We start from the raw sequence: 23,085 nt of genomic DNA, 5'->3' as shown, positions 1-23,085 counted from the left end.
GATATTTGCATTCAACATTCCTTGGCTTTTTTCCATTGTTTATTTGCAGCTGCGTTTCATTGTGCAAAAATAGTTTCAATTGGAACTGAACCTTGCAACTACAAGTTCGATATAATGGCTTCCAAATTATTAAATTTAGGAAGAATACAAGCCCAGGTGAGTGGTAATATTTTTTCTGCAATGTTCTGTTGTTATTTTTTTGAGGTGATGTGCCTGACAAAAAACAAATCCTCAAGAAGAAATAGGCCTAGAATTAGATATCTTTTTTGACAATATTATCAGATGTATTATGTAAAAGTCTTTAGAAAAAATTATTTTGCTGTTTTCTATTCTTCTTCAATCTAAGTTTTCACATCAACCTTGCCTAAAATATTATTTTTGTAATAATTTAGTCTAGTTTATCTAAATTTGATGTCTATGCATGAAAAGACGGATTTCCACCAAACGGACTCACTTGCGACCAGTTTCGTGTTCAAAAACAATAACAAAAATCCTGTTTCAGTTTCGAAAACAAACTCGAAATCCACCAAACAGACAAAAACTAGTCCGAGTCGCGTTGTGAACTGTTTTCTATCCTTTCCACCATAGGAACATCAATTAAATGGCTGCATTCTTCAACTATCCATTGCTTTTTTCACTCATGTTCTACAAAGGAAAATTTAGTCACATTCTTGTTTGAAATAAATAACAATACAACAAATCAATAAAAATAGACTACCTAGACCAGATAATAAAAATGTATACCCACCATAGCTGGAAATCCGGTTAAAAAAAAAGTTCCTATGAACATATGTCCGGAGTTGCTTCGTTTCTGATATACAGGGCGTTGAAGTTTAAAAAAGCGGTATTTATAAAATATCATAAATATCCTTACACCGATTTGGTTGAAATTTGCTACAGTTATTTGAACTAATAAGGCGCTTATTTATCTCGAACTAGATTGAAATTATTTGGTCCAGTGGCGTCTTGGTGGGTACCACAGCCAACAATATTGAGAAAAAACAACGCCACTGACTTTTTTGTGTGTTTTTTTTTAATTAAGCAATCAAATGTGTATACAACTTTTTCGTGGCTTGTGTTCTCTTCAGATCTAGCTTCGTTTTCATGAAAAAAATCACTTCTAAAAGCTATCTATGAACAACATAAAGTAAAAATCAAAAGTAAATAATATTCAATTTCGACCTTAAAGTAAATGGGCAAAATGTCCACCTTCTGATAAAATACACGACTGCAATTGATTTGTCATTGATTGTCTGACACGTTCTAAAATACCGGGAGCATTCCTTATGACATTGTCATTCACATCTAGTGCAGGAGTTTTATGAACAGGATAAATAGAAATCTAGGGGTTTCATATCAGGACTGCGAGCTGGCCAATTTTGAGCTCCTGCACGTCCAATCCAGCGATTTAGGTGACGTCGAGATGCTGACTAGCAAAAACACTAAAATGAGCTGGAGTCCCGTCGTTCATAAACCACATGTTGTCTCTTACAAGTACCGGCACGTCTAACAAAATGGGTAAATGATCTCGCAAAACGTCCGTGTTTAATCTTGCTGGTAGAAAAAATGGGCCAGTTAGGTAGTCATCAATCATTCCCACTCAAACGTTTAGCGAAAATTACTTTCTCTAATAACGTGGGAATTTTCGTCGGCCCAAAAATGGTCATTGTGAAGGTTCATAATAGCATCTCGTGAAAAATTTGCTTCGTCTGTAAATAAAATATTTGGTAAATAATTATTATTGTGTGCCATTGTATGAATCAAACACCTGCAAAACATTAATCTTGAGTGAAAATCCCGAGGAAGTAGAGTTTGGACCCGCTGGATGTGATACGGGTATAGAAGGTTTCTTTTTAGAATTGTCCATATGGTTTTTGGGCCGACTTCCAGCTGCTGTGCAATCTTCCTGGCCCTATTTCAAGGACATTATTCTATCGCATCGAGTATAGCTTCTTCTAGTTAATAATAATAATAATATCTTTATTTACTCAGATTGATTTGTATAACCACAGGAGCAGAAGTACAAATGAAAAAGAGGAAAACGTCAATGTACAATATTGAAAAGAAATAAAACTATACGAATTAGATAATGTCACAAAGTTGTAAATTAAAAAAATGTGTAAAAAAATTAAATAAATATACATACATATACACATACATACATATATACAACATACACAGATGTATACCACATAAATATAATAATAGATAATTGTTTCCTATACACACATATAGTATTGGATTACAAATAAAAGTCATCAATACTGTAGCAGTTCTTTGACAGAAGAAGTAGCTTCAGCCTTGATTTAAAAATGTGTACATTTTCAGAATTTCTGATGTTGTCAGGGAGTTTATTAAATAGTTTGCAGCCTTGAAACTCCAAACTTCTTTGGAAAAGAGCAGAGCGATGTTGACTAGGTAATAATAAGTGGGCATTCCGAGTAGAGTGATTATGATAGGCTCTGTTAGCAGCTAAAGTGTTTCTATTTCGATAGATATATGTGCAAGCTACCATTATGTATACTCCTGCTAGCGTTAATATTTTCAAATTCTGAAAAGTTTCTCTACAAGAATCTCTATAGCCCAACTTAGCAATGATCCTAATAGCATACTTTTGTATACAAAACACACGAGACACGGTAGAGAATGTGCCCCAGTTAAGGATGCCATATCTAAGATGCGAATTGAAATTTGCGTAATAGACAGTTAATAAATTACTTTCACCACAATGGTGGGATAGAAACCTAAGAGAATAACAGGCTTTTCTAAGTTTATTACATAAGTGGTCAATATGTGTCCTCCATTGAAGTTTGTCATCAAAAACAACACCCAAAATTTTTGTTGACTTGGTTAGGTTCAATTCTAAAGCAGTATCAACAAACAGATTCAACCCATATTGTTGCCCAGTATTCATCTTGAAATTTAACAAGTAAGTTTTGGCTACATTCAACATTAAATTGTTTTTCTTTGACCACATAATAAATTTTTTGTAGGTCTCTAGAGCTGTGTTTTTCGCGAAGTCCATATCGCGCCTTATTACTTCAAATAACTGTAGCAAATTTCAACCAAAGAATATTTATGATATTTCACAAATACAGTTTTTATTTCAACTTCAATGCCCTTTATCTCGTGAAACGAAGCAACTCCGGACATGAGAATTTTTTTTCTTGAAATGACCCAACGAATCGCCCTCTAAAGTTTGGTACTGTAGTTAGGAAACGTCCTGTATATACTTATTTCCCTTTCATAATAATGATCTGTTTCATTCAATTTGAGTATGTATTTGAAAAACACACTTTTATGTGAAATTTCCACATGAAACTTTACAAAACCGAGACACGTGTTTCGATAAACAATAGCATCTTTGGGCGACACTTTGAAGTGTGTTTTTTTAATACGTTATAATGGATTGTCATCAACTATTGGTCAGTTCTATTATATTTTTAATTTCAGTTGCTTCTAGGAAATTTTTCCATGTAAATAAGAGAACAAGTTGGTAAACTTTTCCAACAAAAAAGAGACACATCTCAAAACACATCACCAGTATGGCAAATTACTGCGAACACATCTAAAAAGTAATTTTCTTTTGAAGGTTTCAATTAGAGGAATGAATCCCCGTCAACCCAGAAGGTTTCTGAGTGCCGATTTGAAGAAAAAACAAGAGCATTTCCAGAGAAATCCTGAAATTCCTGTGTATCTGAAGGGTGGTTTTGGAGATAAATTTCTTGCTCAACTAACTGCAGTCCTCACCGCCATAGGACTTGCTGATGGACTGTACACAGTGCTACAGTTTGCTCATCCGAAAAAAGGGTGATTTTTCAGATTGTTTTATAGCAGTTGAGAAATTATATTTTTAGTTTTGTTTGTTTGGTTCTTGCACCCACTGGATAATAGATAATCCGTTTTCTTCAATTTGCTTTGTTTGATTATAGGGAACTTGAAGAAATTTATCAGGTATCTGTTCAATATTTGTTCTTTAAAAACAAGCCTTTGTACTTCTGAAGGTGAAAACCGTTCAGCGGGACGTTCATTTAGTTATTCAAAGAAGTTGATTCCTATACATGAAACCCAGGGATTAGGCAAGCCTAGAAATAATTATGAAACTTGAGTTGTAATAATTTATTGCAACGTCACCATAAGATGCATACAGAAAAATTGAAATAAAAAAAAGACCCAATTATAATACGTATATATTTCATTTACCTAAGTTTAATTAGCAGAAACGGTGACCTTAACGCAATAAAATCAACTCTCAATCCTGAAAAATGGTTAGAAATGAAGTCATCACGATTGCAATACTTATGAATAAAGTTACCTTCTTTCTCTCAAAGGTAAAGTTTGGCGGTGAGGGATTGACGTTTTGAATAAATAGCCGCTGTCACCCATATTGGTATTGTATCCTTTCTGGTACCGTTGTCCAGGTGCCTAAAAAAAACACCGTTATCAAACCAAGAATTATTTGATTATACGAGGTTTAAGAGAATTTTTAAATTTCGTGGGCTACGAACTGAATTGTAAAATTGTGACCCAAGCAAGATTTCTAAAAAAGCCCACTTGGTAAGTACATCTGTCTAGAGAATCGGGTTCGAATCCCAGTCAGATAACATTTATGCAATTCAGTTTTCCTTTCATTTACGAGGTAAAAAAAAGGTGGATGTTCAAATTTCGCGGGCTTTCAATTAGCGATTTTGTAATTTTTCAATGTTGGTACACTCGTCTTGAACATATGTTCACAGTTTCAGCTGTTTGGCATTTTTCTGATTTGTTGGTGAGAGGCATAAAAGTTAGAAGTGTTTTGCGTGTTCGGCTATTTTCTGCTACCAAAAAAAATTGATCAAAGAATTTGCATTAAATTTTATATAGAAATGGAATTGTGTGCTCAAAAATACTTGAAATTTTGACAGTGGCATACGGTGATTGTACTCTTGAGCCAGAAAAATGTTTACATGTGGTACAATCTTTTCACAGAAGGTCGAGACATGAAAATGTTGAGAAAGTGAAGAAAATTGTTGAGGAGAATCGTCGAATCACTATTAGAGAAGTTGCTGAGAATGTCGGCATATCGGTTGGCTCATGTCATGCAATTTTTTCATAAATTTCAAGCATGAAGCATGTGACAGCGAAGTTCGTTTCAAAATTTCTGAATTTTGACCTAAAAACCGTCACATGAGCACCGCTCAGGAATTGTTGAATGAAATCATCGGTAATCCATATTTGCTTAAAAGGATCAACTGGTGATGAATCATGGATGTATGGTTATGACATTGAAACAAATCTTGTATACTACAATTTGGTGCCTTTGAACAGATCTTGTATACTACAGATAGAACAAGCAACGACTTTTAGTGTTCCTCAAGGATGTATGACTGGACCTATTAGGCGAGTACAAAGCAGTGAATTTTAGGATCAATGTCGGTAACAAGTGAAACTGAAAATATAAATAAAAAAATACCTCTTCTAGAAGTCTGTAATATTTTCCTGCATCCAGGGCTTCAACAATCAATTCTGGCACCTCATAACAAGGGACATTACAATAGTTCATCAGTTTTTCTTTTTTATCAGCATACCTGAAAACCAATGAAGTTTCCTTCAGACCATACATTCAAAACTAGCTTCTAGGAAAGTACGTAAAAATAGATACTCACTTGTACCGCAAGCAACCCCATTCTTCTTCTAATCTGTAAACCCAGTCTTTCATCTGGCTATCTTGAATGTCGAATCTATTGAAATCAATCCGTTCAATATCTTCAACAACGATTTCAATGTCACCTTCATTGGACCAATCGTAAATCAGCATATCTGCATGTTTGCTAAAATAACAGATTTTAATTTGGACAAAAGAACAAAAGTAAAGGTTGTTTTCATCGGAACTGTTTCTGTATGCATACCTGATCTCTTTTAAATAATTTTGTTTGTATTGCTTCTCAATTTCTGCTAAATATTGGGGAGTCAATACTGCGGAATCCTTTTCGTAGCTGATTGCCCGTTTTTTTATATTTTCCATAACTTTCGGTACTGGAACGTCCAGATATATAACTAAATGAGGTCTCAGAAGTTCATGAATTGTGTTGTCCCGGATTTCATAATACTTCTTACGAGCTGTGAAAAATAAAATATCCATATTATTGAAAGGAAATTCAATGTGAATATCAACTTCTCCTTACCTGCTTTAGACAAGTATCCTTGGCTATACATTGCCTCAGCAAACACAAAATCTGAGTAGACACATCTGTCTAGAATCACTCCTTCTCCAGTGCTCAAAACATGAGCAAGGGCATCAATGTACTGAGAGAACCTGAAAACCGTATTTAATCAAGTAAAATGAACATTAAGAAATCTAAAGATGTATGAGAAGTTTTGTTCAACAGTATAAAACTTCCACTAAGGGATATACAGTGAAAGACGCTTGAAGAAGCTATTGTATAGCGAAACAAGTGTTGTGCTTTTGTGAAATTGTTTAGTGAAAGTAACTGAGACAAATTATAAATAGAAGTGGTCCCAGCACGCTACCCGGGGACTTCCCTGTGTTATCCTCTAAAGGATTACAAATCATAAATATACACTGACTAATATATGTTAGGTAAGTATGACTCAAATAATTTGATAGGAACTCCATAGATCCCATAAAAGTCAAATTTTTCCAATCGTTTGTCTTGAGACACAAAATTGAAGTTATCTGAGAGGCCACATAGGGGTGATTTCTGTGTTTCTCTTTTATCAAATCGTTCAGCTACATGCCTAACAGCATTATGGATTGACTGTAGGTACTGTCTAGATAGGAAATTGACCTACATCCAAAGATAAAAACTTGTGCAACAAAAATTTACTGAGTTTTGTCTGTAACATAAATATTACAGACAATATTTCAATATTGTTTCAATATTTCCAAAACCCAACCTGAAGTTGAAAATGATAAGATTGTTACAATACCTCACAATATACTGCTGTATCTGGAACCTGGCGGTGTTCCTGTGCTTGGGATTCTTCAGGAAATTCATCACATCGTGCGTCCTGCAACTTTCTGGCATCAGAGGATCCAACTTCTTTAAATCGTAACCATAGCTGTTGATATAAATCATATCTAGATTGGCTTCGGGCAAGTAGAGCATTTCCAGCTCGGTGGCAAGTTCCTTGGCGAACTTTGACTTGCCTGAGGCAACTGGTCCGTCTACGACGATTATCTGAAACAAAAAGCTGATCAAGTCATAAATAGTCTAGCAATATATTTTCCTCACTTTGGAATTCTCGTCCAACCTGGGAGTTGTCTTGTCGTACAAGTAATGGAAGAGCGTGTATCCTTTTTCTTGATAGGGCCATGGTTTTGGTTTTGGGGGTCGATCTTGAGCACTTCTCGTTGTTCTGCTTGTTATGGTTCGAACCAGGGTTAGGTTTTTGCCTTCATTGAAAAGTTTGGTATTGTTATTACATAAGAAGCGCTTCAAGCTGATTCTTACAAGGCTGGACATTTTGGTAGATTTTTCAAATATGCCTTTTACATAACATAACCCCACCTGTCAGTCAGTAATCAGCGACTGTCAGAAATGTCAAATCAAATCGAAGAAATACCGGGTACGTTCACTAAAGCACAGTCTGTGACCAAAGTTACTCAGCTGAAATAAAGAACTCAGAAATGTATGAGTCGTATTCTCCGTATAGTAATAAGGCTGGCTTAAACCTTAACCTCACTTGATTCGTGAATTTTATATGTACTGTAACAGTAATCAGCCTTAAGCCCGCTTGAAGTAGAATCCTTCAGTTTGGCAGCTTAACGCCGTTAAACCAAGTTGAACTTGGGTGTGGACTTACCGGCACCACTATAGCCCTCCATTCTACCTACGAATAAAAATGGGGTATATACCTGGAACATCTATCCTTCTATCCTTCTGGTGATTTTAGTACCTAACGAAAAAAATTGAATTTTTTCAATGACTGAACGATACACCAAACTAACTTCAACCTAGCACTTATTCAAGTGAGGTGAATGAACCTTTTTACTTTGTGACAACTGTCTGGAAGTGAAAGTTTGGTGAATGATTACCCCATTATTATATTCACATAAATTAAATCCACAAAGTACTTCAAAAATCTATATATTATTTTCTTATTAGTCAATTCTATTTCTATTTCGTGTATTTTTCAAGATAATTTTTTCCATTGAGTCCAAAAATATGAAATTTCTTGTCTGTACCAGATATCCCTTCCACTTGAATATAAAATTTCTTTATTTTTTGTACTTGAATTGCACAATTTTTACACATCACGAAACGATGTCTTATGTATTCTCAGTTTTCAAAATTACGGTACATATTAACATTTGAGCTGAGTTTTATTTTCAAACCAAGCTTAGTAAAGCTTGACTTTGCCTAATATACAGAGAATATGGCCATTATAGTCATAAGATTATTGACATTTAGGGCTTTGAATCCTTCAACGTTTTCAATGATTTCTTTTCTTGTTTTCACACAATGGCGTATAGAGAGAACAACGATTTGCCTAGCAAGATGATTTAACAGCTCATTACTATTTTCAAAATCACTTATATTCATGTTAAGTAGAATTTAGAACCTATGGCGTTAAATAATATATTGAAAGCAACTTTCCTTGATGTTGGTAACTTGGTTAGCAGAACGCGCGTCGAGAGACACTTTTTGCTCAGGCGAGGAAAAAGTGTTTCAAATAGGTACTTGTATTCAACCCTTGAATGTCTGTTTGACAAAATTCTACTGAAAATTCTGTTTATGTTTCTTGAGAATGTGTTTTTTCAGTTTCGGTTACACTTAATTTTACATTTACTAGGTTAAATTCGGTTTTATTCAATTATCGAATCATCATCAAGTAATTGATGTATTTTTCACAATTTGTTCATTCAAGGATTATTAAAAAATTTGAATTTGTTTGTCGATTATTGTTTTATAATGCTGTAATATAATCACGTGCTGAATGGTTCACGATCTGCGGGTGCTGTCCCTAACCGCTATATTTTGGCACTGGCAGTTGGGAATTTTAGAAATTCAAAGTTTCTCTTGGGAAGTGCGAAAAATTTTGTAAAGACCTGTCTCAACTTGAAGAAAAGCAATAATACTCATACCGGTACAGAAATTCCAAGCCATAAAATTTTTAATATTTGACTCAGGTGAGTTAGAGGAACATTTTTGCAAAAATACTTTTGAAAAAAATTTAATTTAGGAATTAGACTGCTCACCTACAGTGTTCTTAGATTTTATATAGAGTTAATCATGAAGTTTTTTCACATTAAGTATTATGCTGATGCAATTTATCGGCAAAATTATTTCTTGTTAATGAAGTGAGGTATTGTCATTTTCATTCAAAGGAGAATTTGAACTTGAACTTCGTGTCAGTCCTATGCTACACAAATACTTTTCCCAACATACTAGAACTAGGTATATACTCTTCTCGACTGTTGGTACAGTATATCTTCATCTCTTCATAACGCCAGTTTCATCTGTTCAGAGGGGTTATAATTCTAGGGTGACTTGAAAAGATTTACATAGGATTCATTCTATGCGCGGTTCCAGATACGCCTTTCATGTCGCATACTTGTTGAGAATTGTACAAGACACATTTCTTTAACTTTCCAGTTGTCAAAACCAGACTGTCCAAAATGTTGGCAGTGTAAATTAATTCTTGGAAATTTGAAGAGTTCCTTTACATCATTTCAAGTTCCGAGTCAGCAGTGGTGTGTTTGTATTCTGGTTAATAAAGCGAAAACTGTTTTGTCAGAGCGAGGGGACATGTAAATTCACGTAGACGGTTATTTATTTTGGCAAACTGATTTTTTATTTGAATACTCTACACTGTTTTATTATCGAGATATAAAATGTAACTCTTTTAACATGAATATATCATGTTGCCAGGTTGCATTTGAGATATTCTGCAAAAAAATCACAAAATACTAGTATCCATATATGATGTCATGAGGCTGAAACAATGAATGATTTATTGGAGGTAGTAAATTCAATTTTCAACAAATCGTTTTATAAGATGCTGGATAAGAATGAAATGACTGGTCTTGTAAATTCAGTTAGCTATAACAATAACCATACAAATACCTCAAAATGCATTGAATATACTGAAGATGAATTGTTGATAACTCATGTTTTTTTTTTCTAAAAACAATTAAACTAATTCCGATATATAAAAAAAGGGGATGAAGATAATAATAAGCACCAACCATCATGATACCATTAGTGTTTTCTAGTCTAATTTGAGAATCGATTAAATGTATATCTGGAGATAAGGAAAAAATAATAAGCAGTTTATGATGATGATAATTTACTTTATTGTGCATGAAATGAATCATGATTTCAATGTGTAAGTGATACAATGTCAAATGAAGTAAGAAAACAATACTCCATTCAAAAAATAAGGTAAATTTTAATTTTTCACTTATCAGTTTCTATTTTGTCCCCTCCAAAGTAGTCCACAGTCGATAGCCAGTTGAGCAGAATTGTAATTTTGTTATTATTTCAGATATTGTAGGAGACCAGTAGCTTGATCGTTTCGAAAACCTATAAGACATGTCTCGCAGGAGAATTCAAATATTGGACGGCTCTTACGGCTTCCAGTTGAATAAACATCTGGAAAAACCTCTAGATCATGACCCCTTGTGGAGTTCAAAAGCTCTCATCACGAATCCCGATGCAGTCATCAAAACCCATATGGATTACATTCAGGGTGAGTGCAGGGTCTATTCAAAAATTGAGGCTGTTTTAAGGTATTTCAAGCCTTTCATTTTTCTAATAATTTGTCTATCCTGTTGCTAAATTTGATGCAGCACTCATTCATTTTTATAGAAGGTTGGTATTTTTACTTGATGGATACGTATGATTTATTTGTTGAATACAAACAAAAAGCTAAAAATTAACATAGAACATGTCAACATCGAGAATTATAATTGCATTATAGCTAAGAATACCATTTTATGAAAAAATAATTAAAAACATTCATGCAAATATACTAATTAAAGGTCTAAATTTGAACACCTATTATCGTTCATACCTGGTTGATAATGAACAATTCAAAATTGAAATATGGAACAGACACCTCTGACTTAGAATAAATAAAAAACAAGCAGTGTTCCCAAACATCAGCAACACATGTTTCATTATACAAGGGCTTCCTCACGCTTGTTCATACCAAATAAATTCAACCTAATTAGTGCTTTGTCTAAATTAACAATCTGAATGAAATGACTTCCTACTTAATGACTAATAATTTTACCTGAGTTCACATACACGGATTCAAACATTTGGAAAGAAATGTTATAAACCAAATGATTTGAATGGACATGTAATTAAAAAAATGCTAGTTTACTTATCAACTACTACCAATTTCAACCTTCGAAAACAACGAAAAGGATTAATTCAATTCTATTCGGCCAGTCGGTAAATGTTTCATATTCTTGAATTTGTTGATTTCCAAGCATTCTAAAGGATTGAGTTTCAAACCTTTTCCAAATGTAACGCATCACAGTCGTGATTGAACTCCTATTCGTCTACTAAAAAAAGGATTGCAAATGTAGATTTGTTCTTCACATTGGACAAGCTGCCATGCTCTTTTATTCTTTGGAAAAACATTTTTCCCGTTTGGCCAATATAAAGTTCAGGGCAAGAACCAGAAGGCAACTTATATGCTTTTGTTTTAACTGTTTTTAATAAATTTTCTTAGAGTATTACTTGTTTTTGAGGCCACATCAGAGTGTTTCTTTGTTAAAAAAACAGCGATATTATTGATGGGGTTCATCGAAGTATATCAATTTTCTGTGTTGTTAACTATCGTTTGTTGAAGTTGGATAGATCTGGTTCATGGCTTGTTTTTGTATTGTTCTTTGAAAGAATGGAGTCGCGAGTAGAGTACTATATTTTTTCTATGACTCATAACAGGAATATTTTAAAGTGAGATTTATTTGTGAAGAATATCTTGAAACAAGATATCCTAACATAGTTAAATTTCATAACAAGAGAGCATTCAAAAATATTTCTTTTTTTTTGTAATTTTATTGAAAATTGAGTTGAAAAAATATATCATAGATGTGAGATTAACATGAGGATCTCTGGCACATTAACCTAAAGTTGTAACTGCTACTCCAAGAAGCTGTTTATGATCTGATCGCGTTTTCATTATTTGTAACTTGATTTCTTGTTTTTTATTTTTATATCAGTGAGCTGAAGTTTTTACACTTTCAGCTGGAGTGGACATAATTGAAACCAACACTTATCAGGCTAGTGTGATGGGTTTCATGAAGCATTTGGGGATCTCCAGAGAAGAAAGTATCAGTTTGATTGAAAAAGCTGTAGAATATGCGAAAATAGCGATTTCCAATTGCGAAAAAATCGGTAAGTCAATTTTGTTACCGAATTGCTGTTACATGTCGTAAATCTAAATGCAGTTTTTTTACTTGCCGCTTTTGTCCTTGCTTTTAGTTTGAATAATAATAATAATGATTTATTATTTACCATAACATAAAATATTATTCAGATCACATAATGAGGTAAATAAATGAATTATGTTAGGTCTTAAAACCAATTCTTCCACATAAACCAGAACGAAAATAAATAACAATTTTCTAACCATAGATACACCAGGATATAAATAGAACTCAACTATAATTGAGGAAATACTCTAAAAAAAATCTTGTTTCATTGCTTCTCAAACAAATGTTTTTTGGTATTTTTTTGATAGTGTAAATTGATTTAGAGAACTCGGGAACATCCAGGAGATTGCCGTGAAGAGATATATGGTAGGTAAATGACCTTTTATAAGTTTCTTTATTGTGTACAGGAATATGGATCATATTTTTCCTCCGAAGATTGACGTTATGCACATCTGTCCTATATGTAACTTTTCTATATAAATATTCAGTATTTTTGAATTTAAGTATTTTATAGTAAAAAGCGAGAACGTGTAATTTGCACAGCAGAAGATTTGTTACAATTTATAGATAAAAGATGATCATTAGAAAGATTAAGGAGGGTTTCTTAATCACGATTGATTTTTATATTAGCTTCCCTCATATTTTCCAATTTAAATGAACAATAAATTTGCTTGTCATCAGCCAACATGAACGAGATTCTTGTTGGAAAATGAAAAAATTGTTACTTTTCAGTTTTTTTATCAAAAATTTACTTAGGTAAGCTGAAATTATTGAATTTTCAAAATTCGATATAAAATATAAATTTTAATAATTTTTTTTTTTCAAGAAATAATGCATGGTTCTCTTTGGTTACCATAATAAAAACACTTTTATTTATTGAAGAGAAAGATATTTAAAAAAATGGTAACTCAATATTAATTGCAAGTGGAAGAAAATAAAATTGTTGATTAACAAATCCGTTTTTAAGCAATAAAAAAAAATTATATTAAAAAAAAATCAAAATTTGCATCAAAGGGTGTTTCCAAAACATTTTTTAAAACCATTTTATAAACAACGCATTTGTTTATAACAATTTTTTTAAGCAATAGCAGATGAAAATTAAAATAAAATCATTTTCATGTAGCTTCTGGTCATTAAAAAAAACTGGTCGAAACTAATATATAAAAAAAATTTAATGATGAATGAAGTTTTTAAATTTTTACGATAAATTGTTGGTGATAAATGGAAAAATCATAATTTTCCTATTTTTTCAATAAAAATCTATTCAGAGACAAAAAAATATCAGATTTGCTATTTAACAATTAACTGCATCTTTAATGTTCCTGTTCAGGTAATAAAAAATGCATTGAAAAAAATCACAAATAAAATTTGTTGACCGCGGACTAATTTTATTTTCAACCCTCTGGGAAAATTATAAATATGAGTTCTAACATTTCAGAAGGCAGGACTTTTTTTTTGTAAATTTCCTCCTCTTTTTAAGACATTTTTTCAAATTTGAAAAATGTCCAACAGTTTTTAAGATATTTGCAAAAAAACCTAGCCCCATTATTATCCTCAGCCAATTTTTTATAACTTTTGCAATTTTTGCAAACGACACTTGAATTTTTTCAAAAACCCTCTACAGGCTATTCCTGTATAAGCTAAATTTCGTCTATTCAGGTATGAAAAGACCATTGGTCGCCGGTTCTGTTGGACCTTATGGGGCCTATTTGCACGACGGCTCTGAATACACTGGTAGTTACATGGATTTTACGACCGATAGACAGCTACGGGAGTATCATGAATCACGAATAGACGCCCTAGTCAGAGCAGGAGTAGATCTTCTAGCTATCGAGACGATTCCCAGCAAAAAGGAAGCTTCCGTTCTCGTCGATATCGTGAAAAAATATCCTGAAGTTAAAGTTTGGGTTTCGTTCAGCTGCAAGGTTGGTAGATAGAAAATATTAGGTCTTTTATACAGTGCAAGCTTTTGCTTAGTGGTTGAGTTTTATCCAGGTCGTTTACCTGTTCGCAAAAATTAATATTATAATCAAGAGGTCTGGCTCTTGATTTTCGAATGACTGAAAAAAAATATAGAAAAGCAACCCCATGGTGAATTGGTCGCAAAAATCTTACGGTTTAATTTTTTTATTAAAAAACTTTTGGAAAATCAGCTGATATGTGGGGTGAAAAAATATGGAATGAGAGGTCTGTTCAGGAAATGAGGTGAATTTTCATTTTGCTCAGGAAATATTTATTTATTCATCAATTTCTATTTCAACTCATTCAAAGTAGTCCCCCCAAATCGCTAATCAAATGTACGTTTGAATATCCACCTTATTTTGCGAACAGACCTTAAATCCATAGAGAAAAGAATCCGTTTTTATATTTGAGCCTTCAATTTGCAAAAAATGTTGATTGAAAAAAAACTGGTGAATTAGTTTTATTTTGCTCAGTTCCACTATCATTTTTGAAAACATCTTTTACATGCCCCATTCGTTTATATTATATAAAACTGTAGTTGTATGGGGGTGCTAACCCCCATATCTTCAATAAAATAATATACAACTACCAGTTCCACCATTATCAAACAAAAAATAGAAATGATTTTCGTCTGCCACGGATGTTGAGGAGCTACTCCCAAAATTCAATGTTTTTTGGGGAAATCGATGCTTCCAATGAATTACCTTTATTTATGTTGCCACATCTCCCTCTATATTCAACACTTTGAACCATCATATTTTGAAGTGACCTATATTTTAGTAAGTACTGTTTTTTTTTTATATTCAATTGATTTCAACTTTTGATTCAGCTTTTGCTCTATGGATTGTGTTAGCTCTAGTTTAAATTTCATTTACCGACCAGCTGTATTAAGCTTTTCCTCTCCTAAATGAAAAATAAGTAAAATATTGTTTCTAGATGGATGGTTTTTCTACAGCTTCTGGTGACAACTTTGAAACGACAGCCGTGGAAATTTACAAGTCGAATCCCAGTCAAATAATAGCTGTAGGGGTGAATTGCCTCGCTCCCCACATCGTGGAAAGTTTGATCCGCAATATAAATGCAGATCGTGATGAGCCGATTCCCCTCATCGTTTACGCAAACAGTGGAGAGAATTACAATCCAACATCCGGGTGAGTGTGAGATCTGAAATCAGTTGTTTCTTCCAGAGCCATGAACAGGAACAAAATGAAAATCTAGCCAAATGTTTGTTTGCTCATTTAAGTAACATTTTATTGGGGAAATTTTCAGTGAACAGTTTATAAAACCGCCACACATGATTTTGCAATTTTCCATAAACCCTTTTATACAGGCATTTTCATACACAATTCTTCGACACATCTCTATCAATATGAATAGTAGCGTTCAATAGTATTAGATGGGCTGGAAAGTTCATAGTTTAACACATAGATGGCACTGCTAGTATTAAATCCATATGAATTTAGTTAATCCTAACCTCCAAAAGAACCCTAACCTTCAAAAGACATGTACAAGTTTTATAGCAGTCATATTATCAGTTTGTGGGATATAACATTTTGAGTGAAGCAACTTTTGTTAGTTTGAGGAAAATTGCTAAAAAGGAATTTTATGTGTTGATGAAGCATTAAAAAAATTCTGTTGAAGTCTAGGCTTGGCGTGATAATCATTGTTCGGACTTTGTACCACAAAAATCTACCGTTGAGAAGTGGTTTGCTAAGTTTAAACAAAGGGAAATGAGCACCGAAGACGATGCACGCATTGGACACTCCAAAGAGACTGTTACCGACGAAAACATAAAAAAAAGTCGAAGGCAACTATATTGAATAATGAAATCAAGTTTTATTTTTTTTTTTTTTTGTTAGCCTACAAAGTTATCAGCGAAACCAGAAAACAATAATAAGCGTCCTAGGTCATTTATATACTTCAGTGAGCCCATTGTTTTTTGAAAAGGACAGATTTGGACATGGCTTCCGGATAAATAATAATGATTGCAAATTCAATGAAAACCACGAAGATCATATTTCATGTCGGATAGCTCAGGAGTCTATAGGTTTATTTGTGATTCCTGCACAAAATTTTATATTGGCCAAACGGGAACAACTTTTTTCCAAAGAATGAAAGAACATAGGATTAGTTTCTTGAATGTGGAAACCAGTTCCACATTTGCAATTATCTTTTGACAGGGGCTTGAGTTTAACCACGACTATGCAGTATTACATTTGGAAGAGAACGGTTTGGAACTCGAATCTTTTGGAATGCTCGGAAATTAGTGGATTGAAAAATTCTGAAAATTTACAGAATGACTAAATGGAATTGAATTTTTCTGAATCTGCTCTGTATTGTAGAAATTGGTAATTAGTTGATTACGTGACCATTTAATGAGTTTATTGAAATTTACTTTTAGACTGTTTGAGTTTTCACCTAAACTCATGTAAAATTATTAGTTATCAAGTGAGTAGGTCATATGTCTCAAATTTGTATTCCAAACATACGTATAATTGTAATTATTACATCGCCAGTCAATGAGTTGGTAAATTTTTCTTTTATGTTAGAAAATTATGATTAGTTTTTACCCAATTCAGGTTAGATAACTCAAGTAAAATAAAATTATTAGTCATTACGTAGGATTGAGGTCATATGATTCAGATTTTCATTATATAAAGTTTGAATCGAGTGGAATTTGGTCGGTATGAAAACTAAGGGGAAGCTATTGTATAGCGAAACGTGTTGCTGTTTTGTAAACCGTCTAATGAAAATCTCAGATAGTGTTGAATACATTATGGATTGTCATCAAATATCGGTCAATTCCATCAAAGCCTGTTCAATTTTGGCGATTGTGCCCCCATACATTCTCTTGGAACGTCACTGGGTTCAAGATTCATATCCTAGTCGCTTTCACCAGGTTCTATAATAGCAATAATTATTTTCAGTTGGGATAACAACTGTGAAAAACTCGAAGAATACATTCCAACTTGGCTGAATTTGGGTGTGACAATCATAGGCGGCTGTTGCAGGGTCTGCTCCGATTATATTGAAAAAATTAAAGAGGAAGTCGTGAGATGGGAGGAACAGCAAGATTCCTCGTAATTTACCCGAGCACTTTTTTCTGGTTTAGTTCTTATAAAAATATCCGTTTGTTCCTTACTTGATTTTATTATGTTGTTTTTATATATGGATAATATATGGTTCAGTTGATTTTTTTTAACAAATACTTTGATTTCGTATCAACAACTCTCGTCCTTTTCTCCTTCCCAAATCCCCTCTTTAGTGCAGAGTAGTTCGAAAGTGGACCCGCTGGGACAGGTGATTGTCACTTTGTCGCCGAACAGATATGACTTTCCCTTTATCGACGTTTTGGGTTTGATTAAGGGCTTCTTGCAAGTTTTTTCTGAAAAACGGTTCGAAAATTAATCGATGTACATTTTAGAGGATTCTGGTATGTCTTGAAGAAAGTACTACAACAAGGTCTTTTATGTATAACACAGTTATACAAGCGAAAGGTAGCATGTACAAGAGGAAAGGCATAGAACAACTTTTTTTTTGTGTACTGTCAGGCCCAGGATACAGGTATCATCCTTCCTCTAACCTACGTGACTGTATTTAAGACAGAAATATACTAATCTAGTCAAAAAATAAGGTGAATTTTAATTTTTCTCAAAAATTATTTATTTATTCATCAATTTCTATTTGGTTTCCTTCGAAGTAGTCTCCGCCAGATGTAATACATTTGTTATCTCCTAAATCGTCGTAAAACGCGGTCCTTTCTTAAGTGTATTCAATCTTGGAAACAGGAAAAAGTCGCAGAGGGGCAATTCTATTGAATACTGTAAGAGATGGTTTTGCAAGCAGTTTCATTGGACCAGATCGGCCAAACAAACGATGGACTACAAGAATAGTTTTAGACTTCTAGCAAAAACTTCTAGGATTGGCACATTCCAAATTAGTCTTTTAACAAGAAGGAAAAAGCCCCCTTTTTTTGCGGGACAATTCGATAGCCTACAGAAGACTGGTTTATGAATTTTACGGCATTTCAAACTGTTCCTTAAACATTGTAATCATTGATCAAAGAATGTAAACTTTCACGGCCGGAGATAACTAAGTGCAAGCTATTTTCCGGTTTTTTTGGCCGTGGTCTGAGGTTTTTATACCTTCACAAGATGATGAAGTGACACTAAACAAATTTCTACGATATCTAAACTTTCTCGACTCAAAACTCCAATTCACAATGGAACGAAAAACCCAAAGGACTCTAGCCTTAGCCTTCTTGGATGTTCTTGTCAACAGACGTGAAGATGGTACATTGGGTCGCAGAGAGTACAGGAAACCAACACACACACAGACCGGTACCTGAACAAAAACTCTACCACCAGCCACAACGAAAGAGTTGTTTTGTGGAGTATATTCCTAGAAACAATGAACCTAGTGAAACACCAACACAAAGTATATAACCTGATGTAATCCAAGTATCAGGCAAATTTAAAGAGACATCCGAATGAAAGGAGAGGACAAATACCTGCATTAAGCCGTTCTAACCGTATAAAAGAACAAACAAGAAGATAAAACGTTTAGTTGAGTAAATTCATTAAGATGATAGCATAGACTGATGTCGAAAGCGCTCGCATATAATTATTAGAAGTTATTGAAGCTTCAAATCCTATTTGTGAATCAATGTTAATATCAAAATATTGAAAACAAAGGAAAACTAGTTGCATCAATAAAAAAAAATGTATTTAATGTATGTATGTACAACTAGTTTTTGTGATATGTATATCTACACAATTCGAATCTATTAAAGTGAATAAAAAATAAATAAATTGATTGCAAGTGATACTTTCGAAATGTACCAATAGAGAGAATTTTTTTCTAGGATTCTCCTAGGAAGTTTCTACTTACCGATTATAGTGAGCAAACTTAACGTAATTTGTAATTCGAACTTTCCTGCCGATTCAGTTATAATTAATTGACTATTGAATTGAAACAATTTACTCTGTCATAATATTTTGTTGTGAGTCAACTTGACCAACAGATTATTTTCAGCGTTTTCAAAATGGTTCTGTAGTATATGCTGATGTAGCTTTGAAAAGAATGTTGTTGGTTTAATAGTAGGTTATTGACAAGCATCACTTTTGATTTTTTATAATATTAGTCGAGTTCTATATACTCACTGAGACATTTTCCCTGCATTTTGGACCATTTTCCACTTGGCGTACATCTTATAACTTTGTTACCAAACATTTTGTAACCATCATCACATTCAAAGGACACCACGTTTCCGAAATGATAGGATCCATCTTTGGCAACTTGGAGCGGTTTCATATTTTTGAAAGTAGGCAGTTTTCCGCACTTTACAGCTGAAGGAAAACAAAAATTAGTCGTTTTGTGAAATATTTATGGGCGAGGGTGACTCAAAGAATAAGTTTTCATAATCGGTGATGCATTTTGACAAAAGTAGTGGATGCAAACAAGCGCTCTTCCCAAACACCGAAACTACAACACTCTTCTTGACGCGCGTTTTACCAACCAATATGGCATCGTATTCAAAAAGACACCTCGCTGTGAGATTTCCACCTGAGTGTTTACAAAATCGCGACACGTGTTGAACACTAAAAAACATTGCAAGACATTGCAAGATCTATATCGAGTGGTCCAACGAAAAGTATGCACCTTGCTTTTCTCTTTTTTTTGTAACTTAACGCAAAAATGCTCGGACAAGTCAATTTTGCTTTTGAGGGAGACACATTTTAGATGTATTTTTCCACCTGTGCCTTCAACCCCCTATCGAGGGTGAGGAACAACCCTAAAATTTTAAATGGAAAGTGGGGTCGAGTGATATATCATTTGAAAGGGCACAAAATTATCTCTTTAATGATACCTAATTTGTTGTATTTATTTGAATAGTTATAAAAAAAGCAAGAACATTTACTCGATATTTTTGGTGTTAATGAAAATGCGGAAAAAACGGCATTTTTATCACTACTACATTCCTCAATTTCTCTCGTGCGGTTTTTGGTTCAAATAACAACAGCAGATAAGTGTACAAAAAGAATTTAGGCAAACGTTCATTGATTCAGTTTGGTTGCTTTTGAAATTATTTCAACTTTACTGTAAAAATGGTTTATTCCATTCCTGAACGAGTTGAAATTGTTAAATTTTATTATCAACATAATAGTTGTGCTAGACTTACTGCTCGCCTCTTTAATAATAGTCATCCCGGGAAAAATGTGAATGATTCGTACGTTGCCAAGTTAGTCCAAAAGTTTGTCGATACCGGATCTGTCTGTAATGTGAAACACCAGCCCCGGAAACCGATCAGAAATGAAGCAGTGGAAGTCGCTGTTTTGGGACATGTTGAATTGGATCATACTCAAAGTACCCGTCAGCTTGCTGCAGCCTCAGGTGTCTCCCGTTCGTCCATAATAAGGATATTAAAAGCCTATAAATTTCATCCGCACAAAATTAAATTAGTACAGGAACTCAATGAAGATGATCCTGATAGAAGGCTGCAATTTTGTGAACACCTGAGCCAGATACTAATTGATGATCCGCACCTATCATTCAACCCGTTCTTTTCCGATGAGAGTACATTTTTTTGAATGGAGCTGCGAATAGGCATAATTGCCGTTACTGGGATGACAGTAACCCACACTTATTCCGAGAGGTCCATACCCAGTACCCCCAAAAAATCAATTTCTGGTGTGGCATATTAGGTAGTCATATCGTAGGGCCACTTTTTATTCCTGGGAATTCAACTGGTGAGGTCTACCCGAACATGCTTGAAGATACAATTGATCCTCTCATAACAGAAATAATTGAAAATGACCAAAATCATAATGATGATCGGCTTCATTTCCAGCAAGATGGAGCACCTCCTCACTGTGTTGCTCCGGTAAGAGAGTTTTTAGATGACCGGTTTCCTGGACGGTGGATTGGAAGAAGAGGCCCCATCTAATGGTCTGCCAGGTCACCTGATTTATCGCCTTTAGACTTTTTCCTTTGGGGACACTTGAAAAATAAATGTTTTGCTACGCAGCCCGAGTCCATAGAAGATATTCGCCAACGAATTACAGCAGAGTGCAGAAGTATAACACCTGATATGCTACAGAATGTTAGGAATAGATTTCAACAAAATCTGTATTATTGTATGGAAGCAAATGGGTCACATTTTCACCACTTGCTGAAGTAGGATTCTACTAAGTCAATTACACATTTCAAAGTACTGGGTTGTAGTTGTTTTTCTTCATAATACCTACATGTTTGAGTGAAATACAACAAATTAGGTATCATTGAAAAGATAATTTTGTGCCCTTTCAAATGATATATCACTCGACCCCACTTTCCATTTAAAATTTTAGGATTGTTACTCACCCTCGCTAGGGGGTTGAAGGCACAGGTAGAAAAATACATCTAAAATGTGTCCCCCTCAAAGGCAAAATTGACCTGTCCGAGCATTTTTGCGTTAAGTTACAAAAAAAGGAGAAAAGCAAGGTGCATACTTTTCGTTGTACCACTCTGTATAACAAAGTATTGTGGAAACGAGAAGCAACAAATTTCTGTGGAAGAAAGGGGTTATATATAAACATTCTGAAGAGATGATGAGAACACTGAGGCCTAACAGAGGTTACAACAATTGTCTTCAACGAAAGAAAGAGTTATATAAAAGACATAAGAAATAAAATTATTGCTGCCATGAAAACACAGGACGGCTTGTTAAATGTAGGAAGAGCTTTCTGATTGTCTGCCTACTAGATGCGCGTTAGAAGATGAAATTTCCACTTGAAGCAAGAGCTTCGAATGGAAAATCAGAATGTATTTTCGCTAAGGTTTCAAGAATATACCAAAAGTGCAAAGATATTCAATCATTATACCTATTTGTTGCTGAAATGTGCAAAATGCAAATAACAGGCACAGAAGTTACTTACGGTCACAAGAAATATTTGGTTCCGTCCAGTATCCGTCAATGATGCAAGTGGTTGTATTTTCCCCTTTCAGCTTGTAACCGAACTTACACTTATACTCCACGAAGTTAGTAGTAACGTTTCCAGCGGCATACAAGGAATCCAAGTCTATGTAACCGTTAATCGGAGCTGTCGGTACTTGATCGATGGGGCAGTCCAGCTTCGGAGCCTTAGGGGGCTCCTTCAAATTACATTCCGGAGGTTCAAAGTCCCAAGTTCCTGTATGAAATTATAAACATATGTAAAGTGTGAGGCTGTAAGAGAAACAAACAGTCGATTACCATTTTCTAAGCAAGTGATCACAGACTCGCCAACAAGTTCCGCTTCGACGTCACAGACTACTTCGATTTGGGTTCCGATTTCAAACTTCGCTTGATCTGAGAACGTTTCGTAGCTTTGCTCCGACATTATAATTAAGTCGCTGTTGTCTGGTTGTTTGAAAGCTGTGCACTGGATACCTGAACAGATGCAAACTGTTAGAGAAATTGGGTTCCACAAGGTTCAATTTCTGGCCTCAAACTATTCGCTCTAAGCGCGATACCGTTTATGCAGGATACTCACCGATGCATCGTGGTTTTTCTGGATACCACCGTCCGTTTTCCTTGCATAGAATGATGCTATCTCCTGTGAGGTTGTAACCTTCTAAACAACCAAAAGAAATTGTGTCGTTGTAGTAGTAGTTCCTTCCTATCGGGAACCCGTTTCTAATAGAGCCAGGGTAGCCGCAGTACACTTCTAAAATGCTCTTGTTAACAAATGCAGGTGTTTTTATATGCA

General features: G+C 34.2%; 4 protein-coding genes across 5 annotated transcripts in view; 2 read left to right on the top strand and 2 right to left on the bottom strand.

Moving 5' to 3' along the window:
* On the top strand, window positions 1-3,862 carry LOC141485216 (cytochrome c oxidase subunit 7A2, mitochondrial-like). Its single transcript, XM_074181490.1, has 2 exons — window positions 1-156; window positions 3,593-3,862. Exons 1-2 carry the CDS (start codon window positions 115-117, stop codon window positions 3,812-3,814), a joined length of 264 nt encoding a protein of 87 aa, XP_074037591.1. The 5' UTR covers window positions 1-114; the 3' UTR covers window positions 3,815-3,862.
* Window positions 3,863-4,104: 242 nt separating this feature from the next.
* Window positions 4,105-7,537, bottom strand: ND-42 (NADH dehydrogenase (ubiquinone) subunit ND-42). Its single transcript, XM_023160236.2, has 8 exons — window positions 7,236-7,537; window positions 6,931-7,181; window positions 6,165-6,295; window positions 5,889-6,099; window positions 5,646-5,810; window positions 5,453-5,567; window positions 4,316-4,425; window positions 4,105-4,258 (listed from the first exon to the last, which is right to left on the bottom strand). The coding sequence occupies exons 1-8, from the start codon at window positions 7,464-7,466 to the stop codon at window positions 4,246-4,248; spliced, it is 1,227 nt and encodes a 408-aa protein (XP_023016004.2). The 5' UTR covers window positions 7,467-7,537; the 3' UTR covers window positions 4,105-4,245.
* A 1,423-nt stretch (window positions 7,538-8,960) lies between these two features.
* Window positions 8,961-17,548, top strand: LOC111505436 (betaine-homocysteine S-methyltransferase). 2 transcript variants are annotated; one of them, XM_074181488.1, is made up of 6 exons: window positions 8,961-9,133; window positions 10,492-10,695; window positions 12,207-12,356; window positions 14,054-14,319; window positions 15,293-15,507; window positions 17,284-17,548. In XM_074181488.1, exons 2-6 carry the CDS (start codon window positions 10,539-10,541, stop codon window positions 17,438-17,440), a joined length of 945 nt encoding a protein of 314 aa, XP_074037589.1. In that variant the 5' UTR covers window positions 8,961-9,133; window positions 10,492-10,538; the 3' UTR covers window positions 17,441-17,548. The 2 variants fall into 2 exon arrangements, with proteins under 2 accessions (XP_074037589.1, XP_074037590.1); XM_074181489.1 differs by lacking the exon at window positions 8,961-9,133 and adding an exon at window positions 10,266-10,388.
* LOC111505432 (sushi, von Willebrand factor type A, EGF and pentraxin domain-containing protein 1) overlaps window positions 17,487-23,085 on the bottom strand; it is a 23,125-nt gene continuing 17,526 nt past the window's right edge. The window contains exons 26-30 of the mRNA XM_023160234.2: window positions 22,870-23,043; window positions 22,590-22,766; window positions 22,273-22,527; window positions 19,519-19,704; window positions 17,487-17,741 (exon numbers count right to left, since the gene is read on the bottom strand). Of these exons, the coding sequence (XP_023016002.2) occupies window positions 17,578-17,741; window positions 19,519-19,704; window positions 22,273-22,527; window positions 22,590-22,766; window positions 22,870-23,043 (956 nt within the window). The 3' untranslated portion in view covers window positions 17,487-17,577. The remainder of the gene's footprint in view (window positions 17,742-19,518; window positions 19,705-22,272; window positions 22,528-22,589; window positions 22,767-22,869; window positions 23,044-23,085) is intronic.

Source organism: Leptinotarsa decemlineata, unplaced genomic scaffold (assembly GCF_025532065.1).
Source record: "Leptinotarsa decemlineata unplaced genomic scaffold, Ldec_3_MD MMD2_tig00026314_RagTag_RagTag, whole genome shotgun sequence".
Classification (NCBI taxonomy): domain Eukaryota; kingdom Metazoa; phylum Arthropoda; class Insecta; order Coleoptera; family Chrysomelidae; genus Leptinotarsa; species Leptinotarsa decemlineata.
The sequence above is the reverse complement of the archived record's forward strand: the minus strand, read 5'-3'. Positions and strand labels throughout refer to the sequence as shown.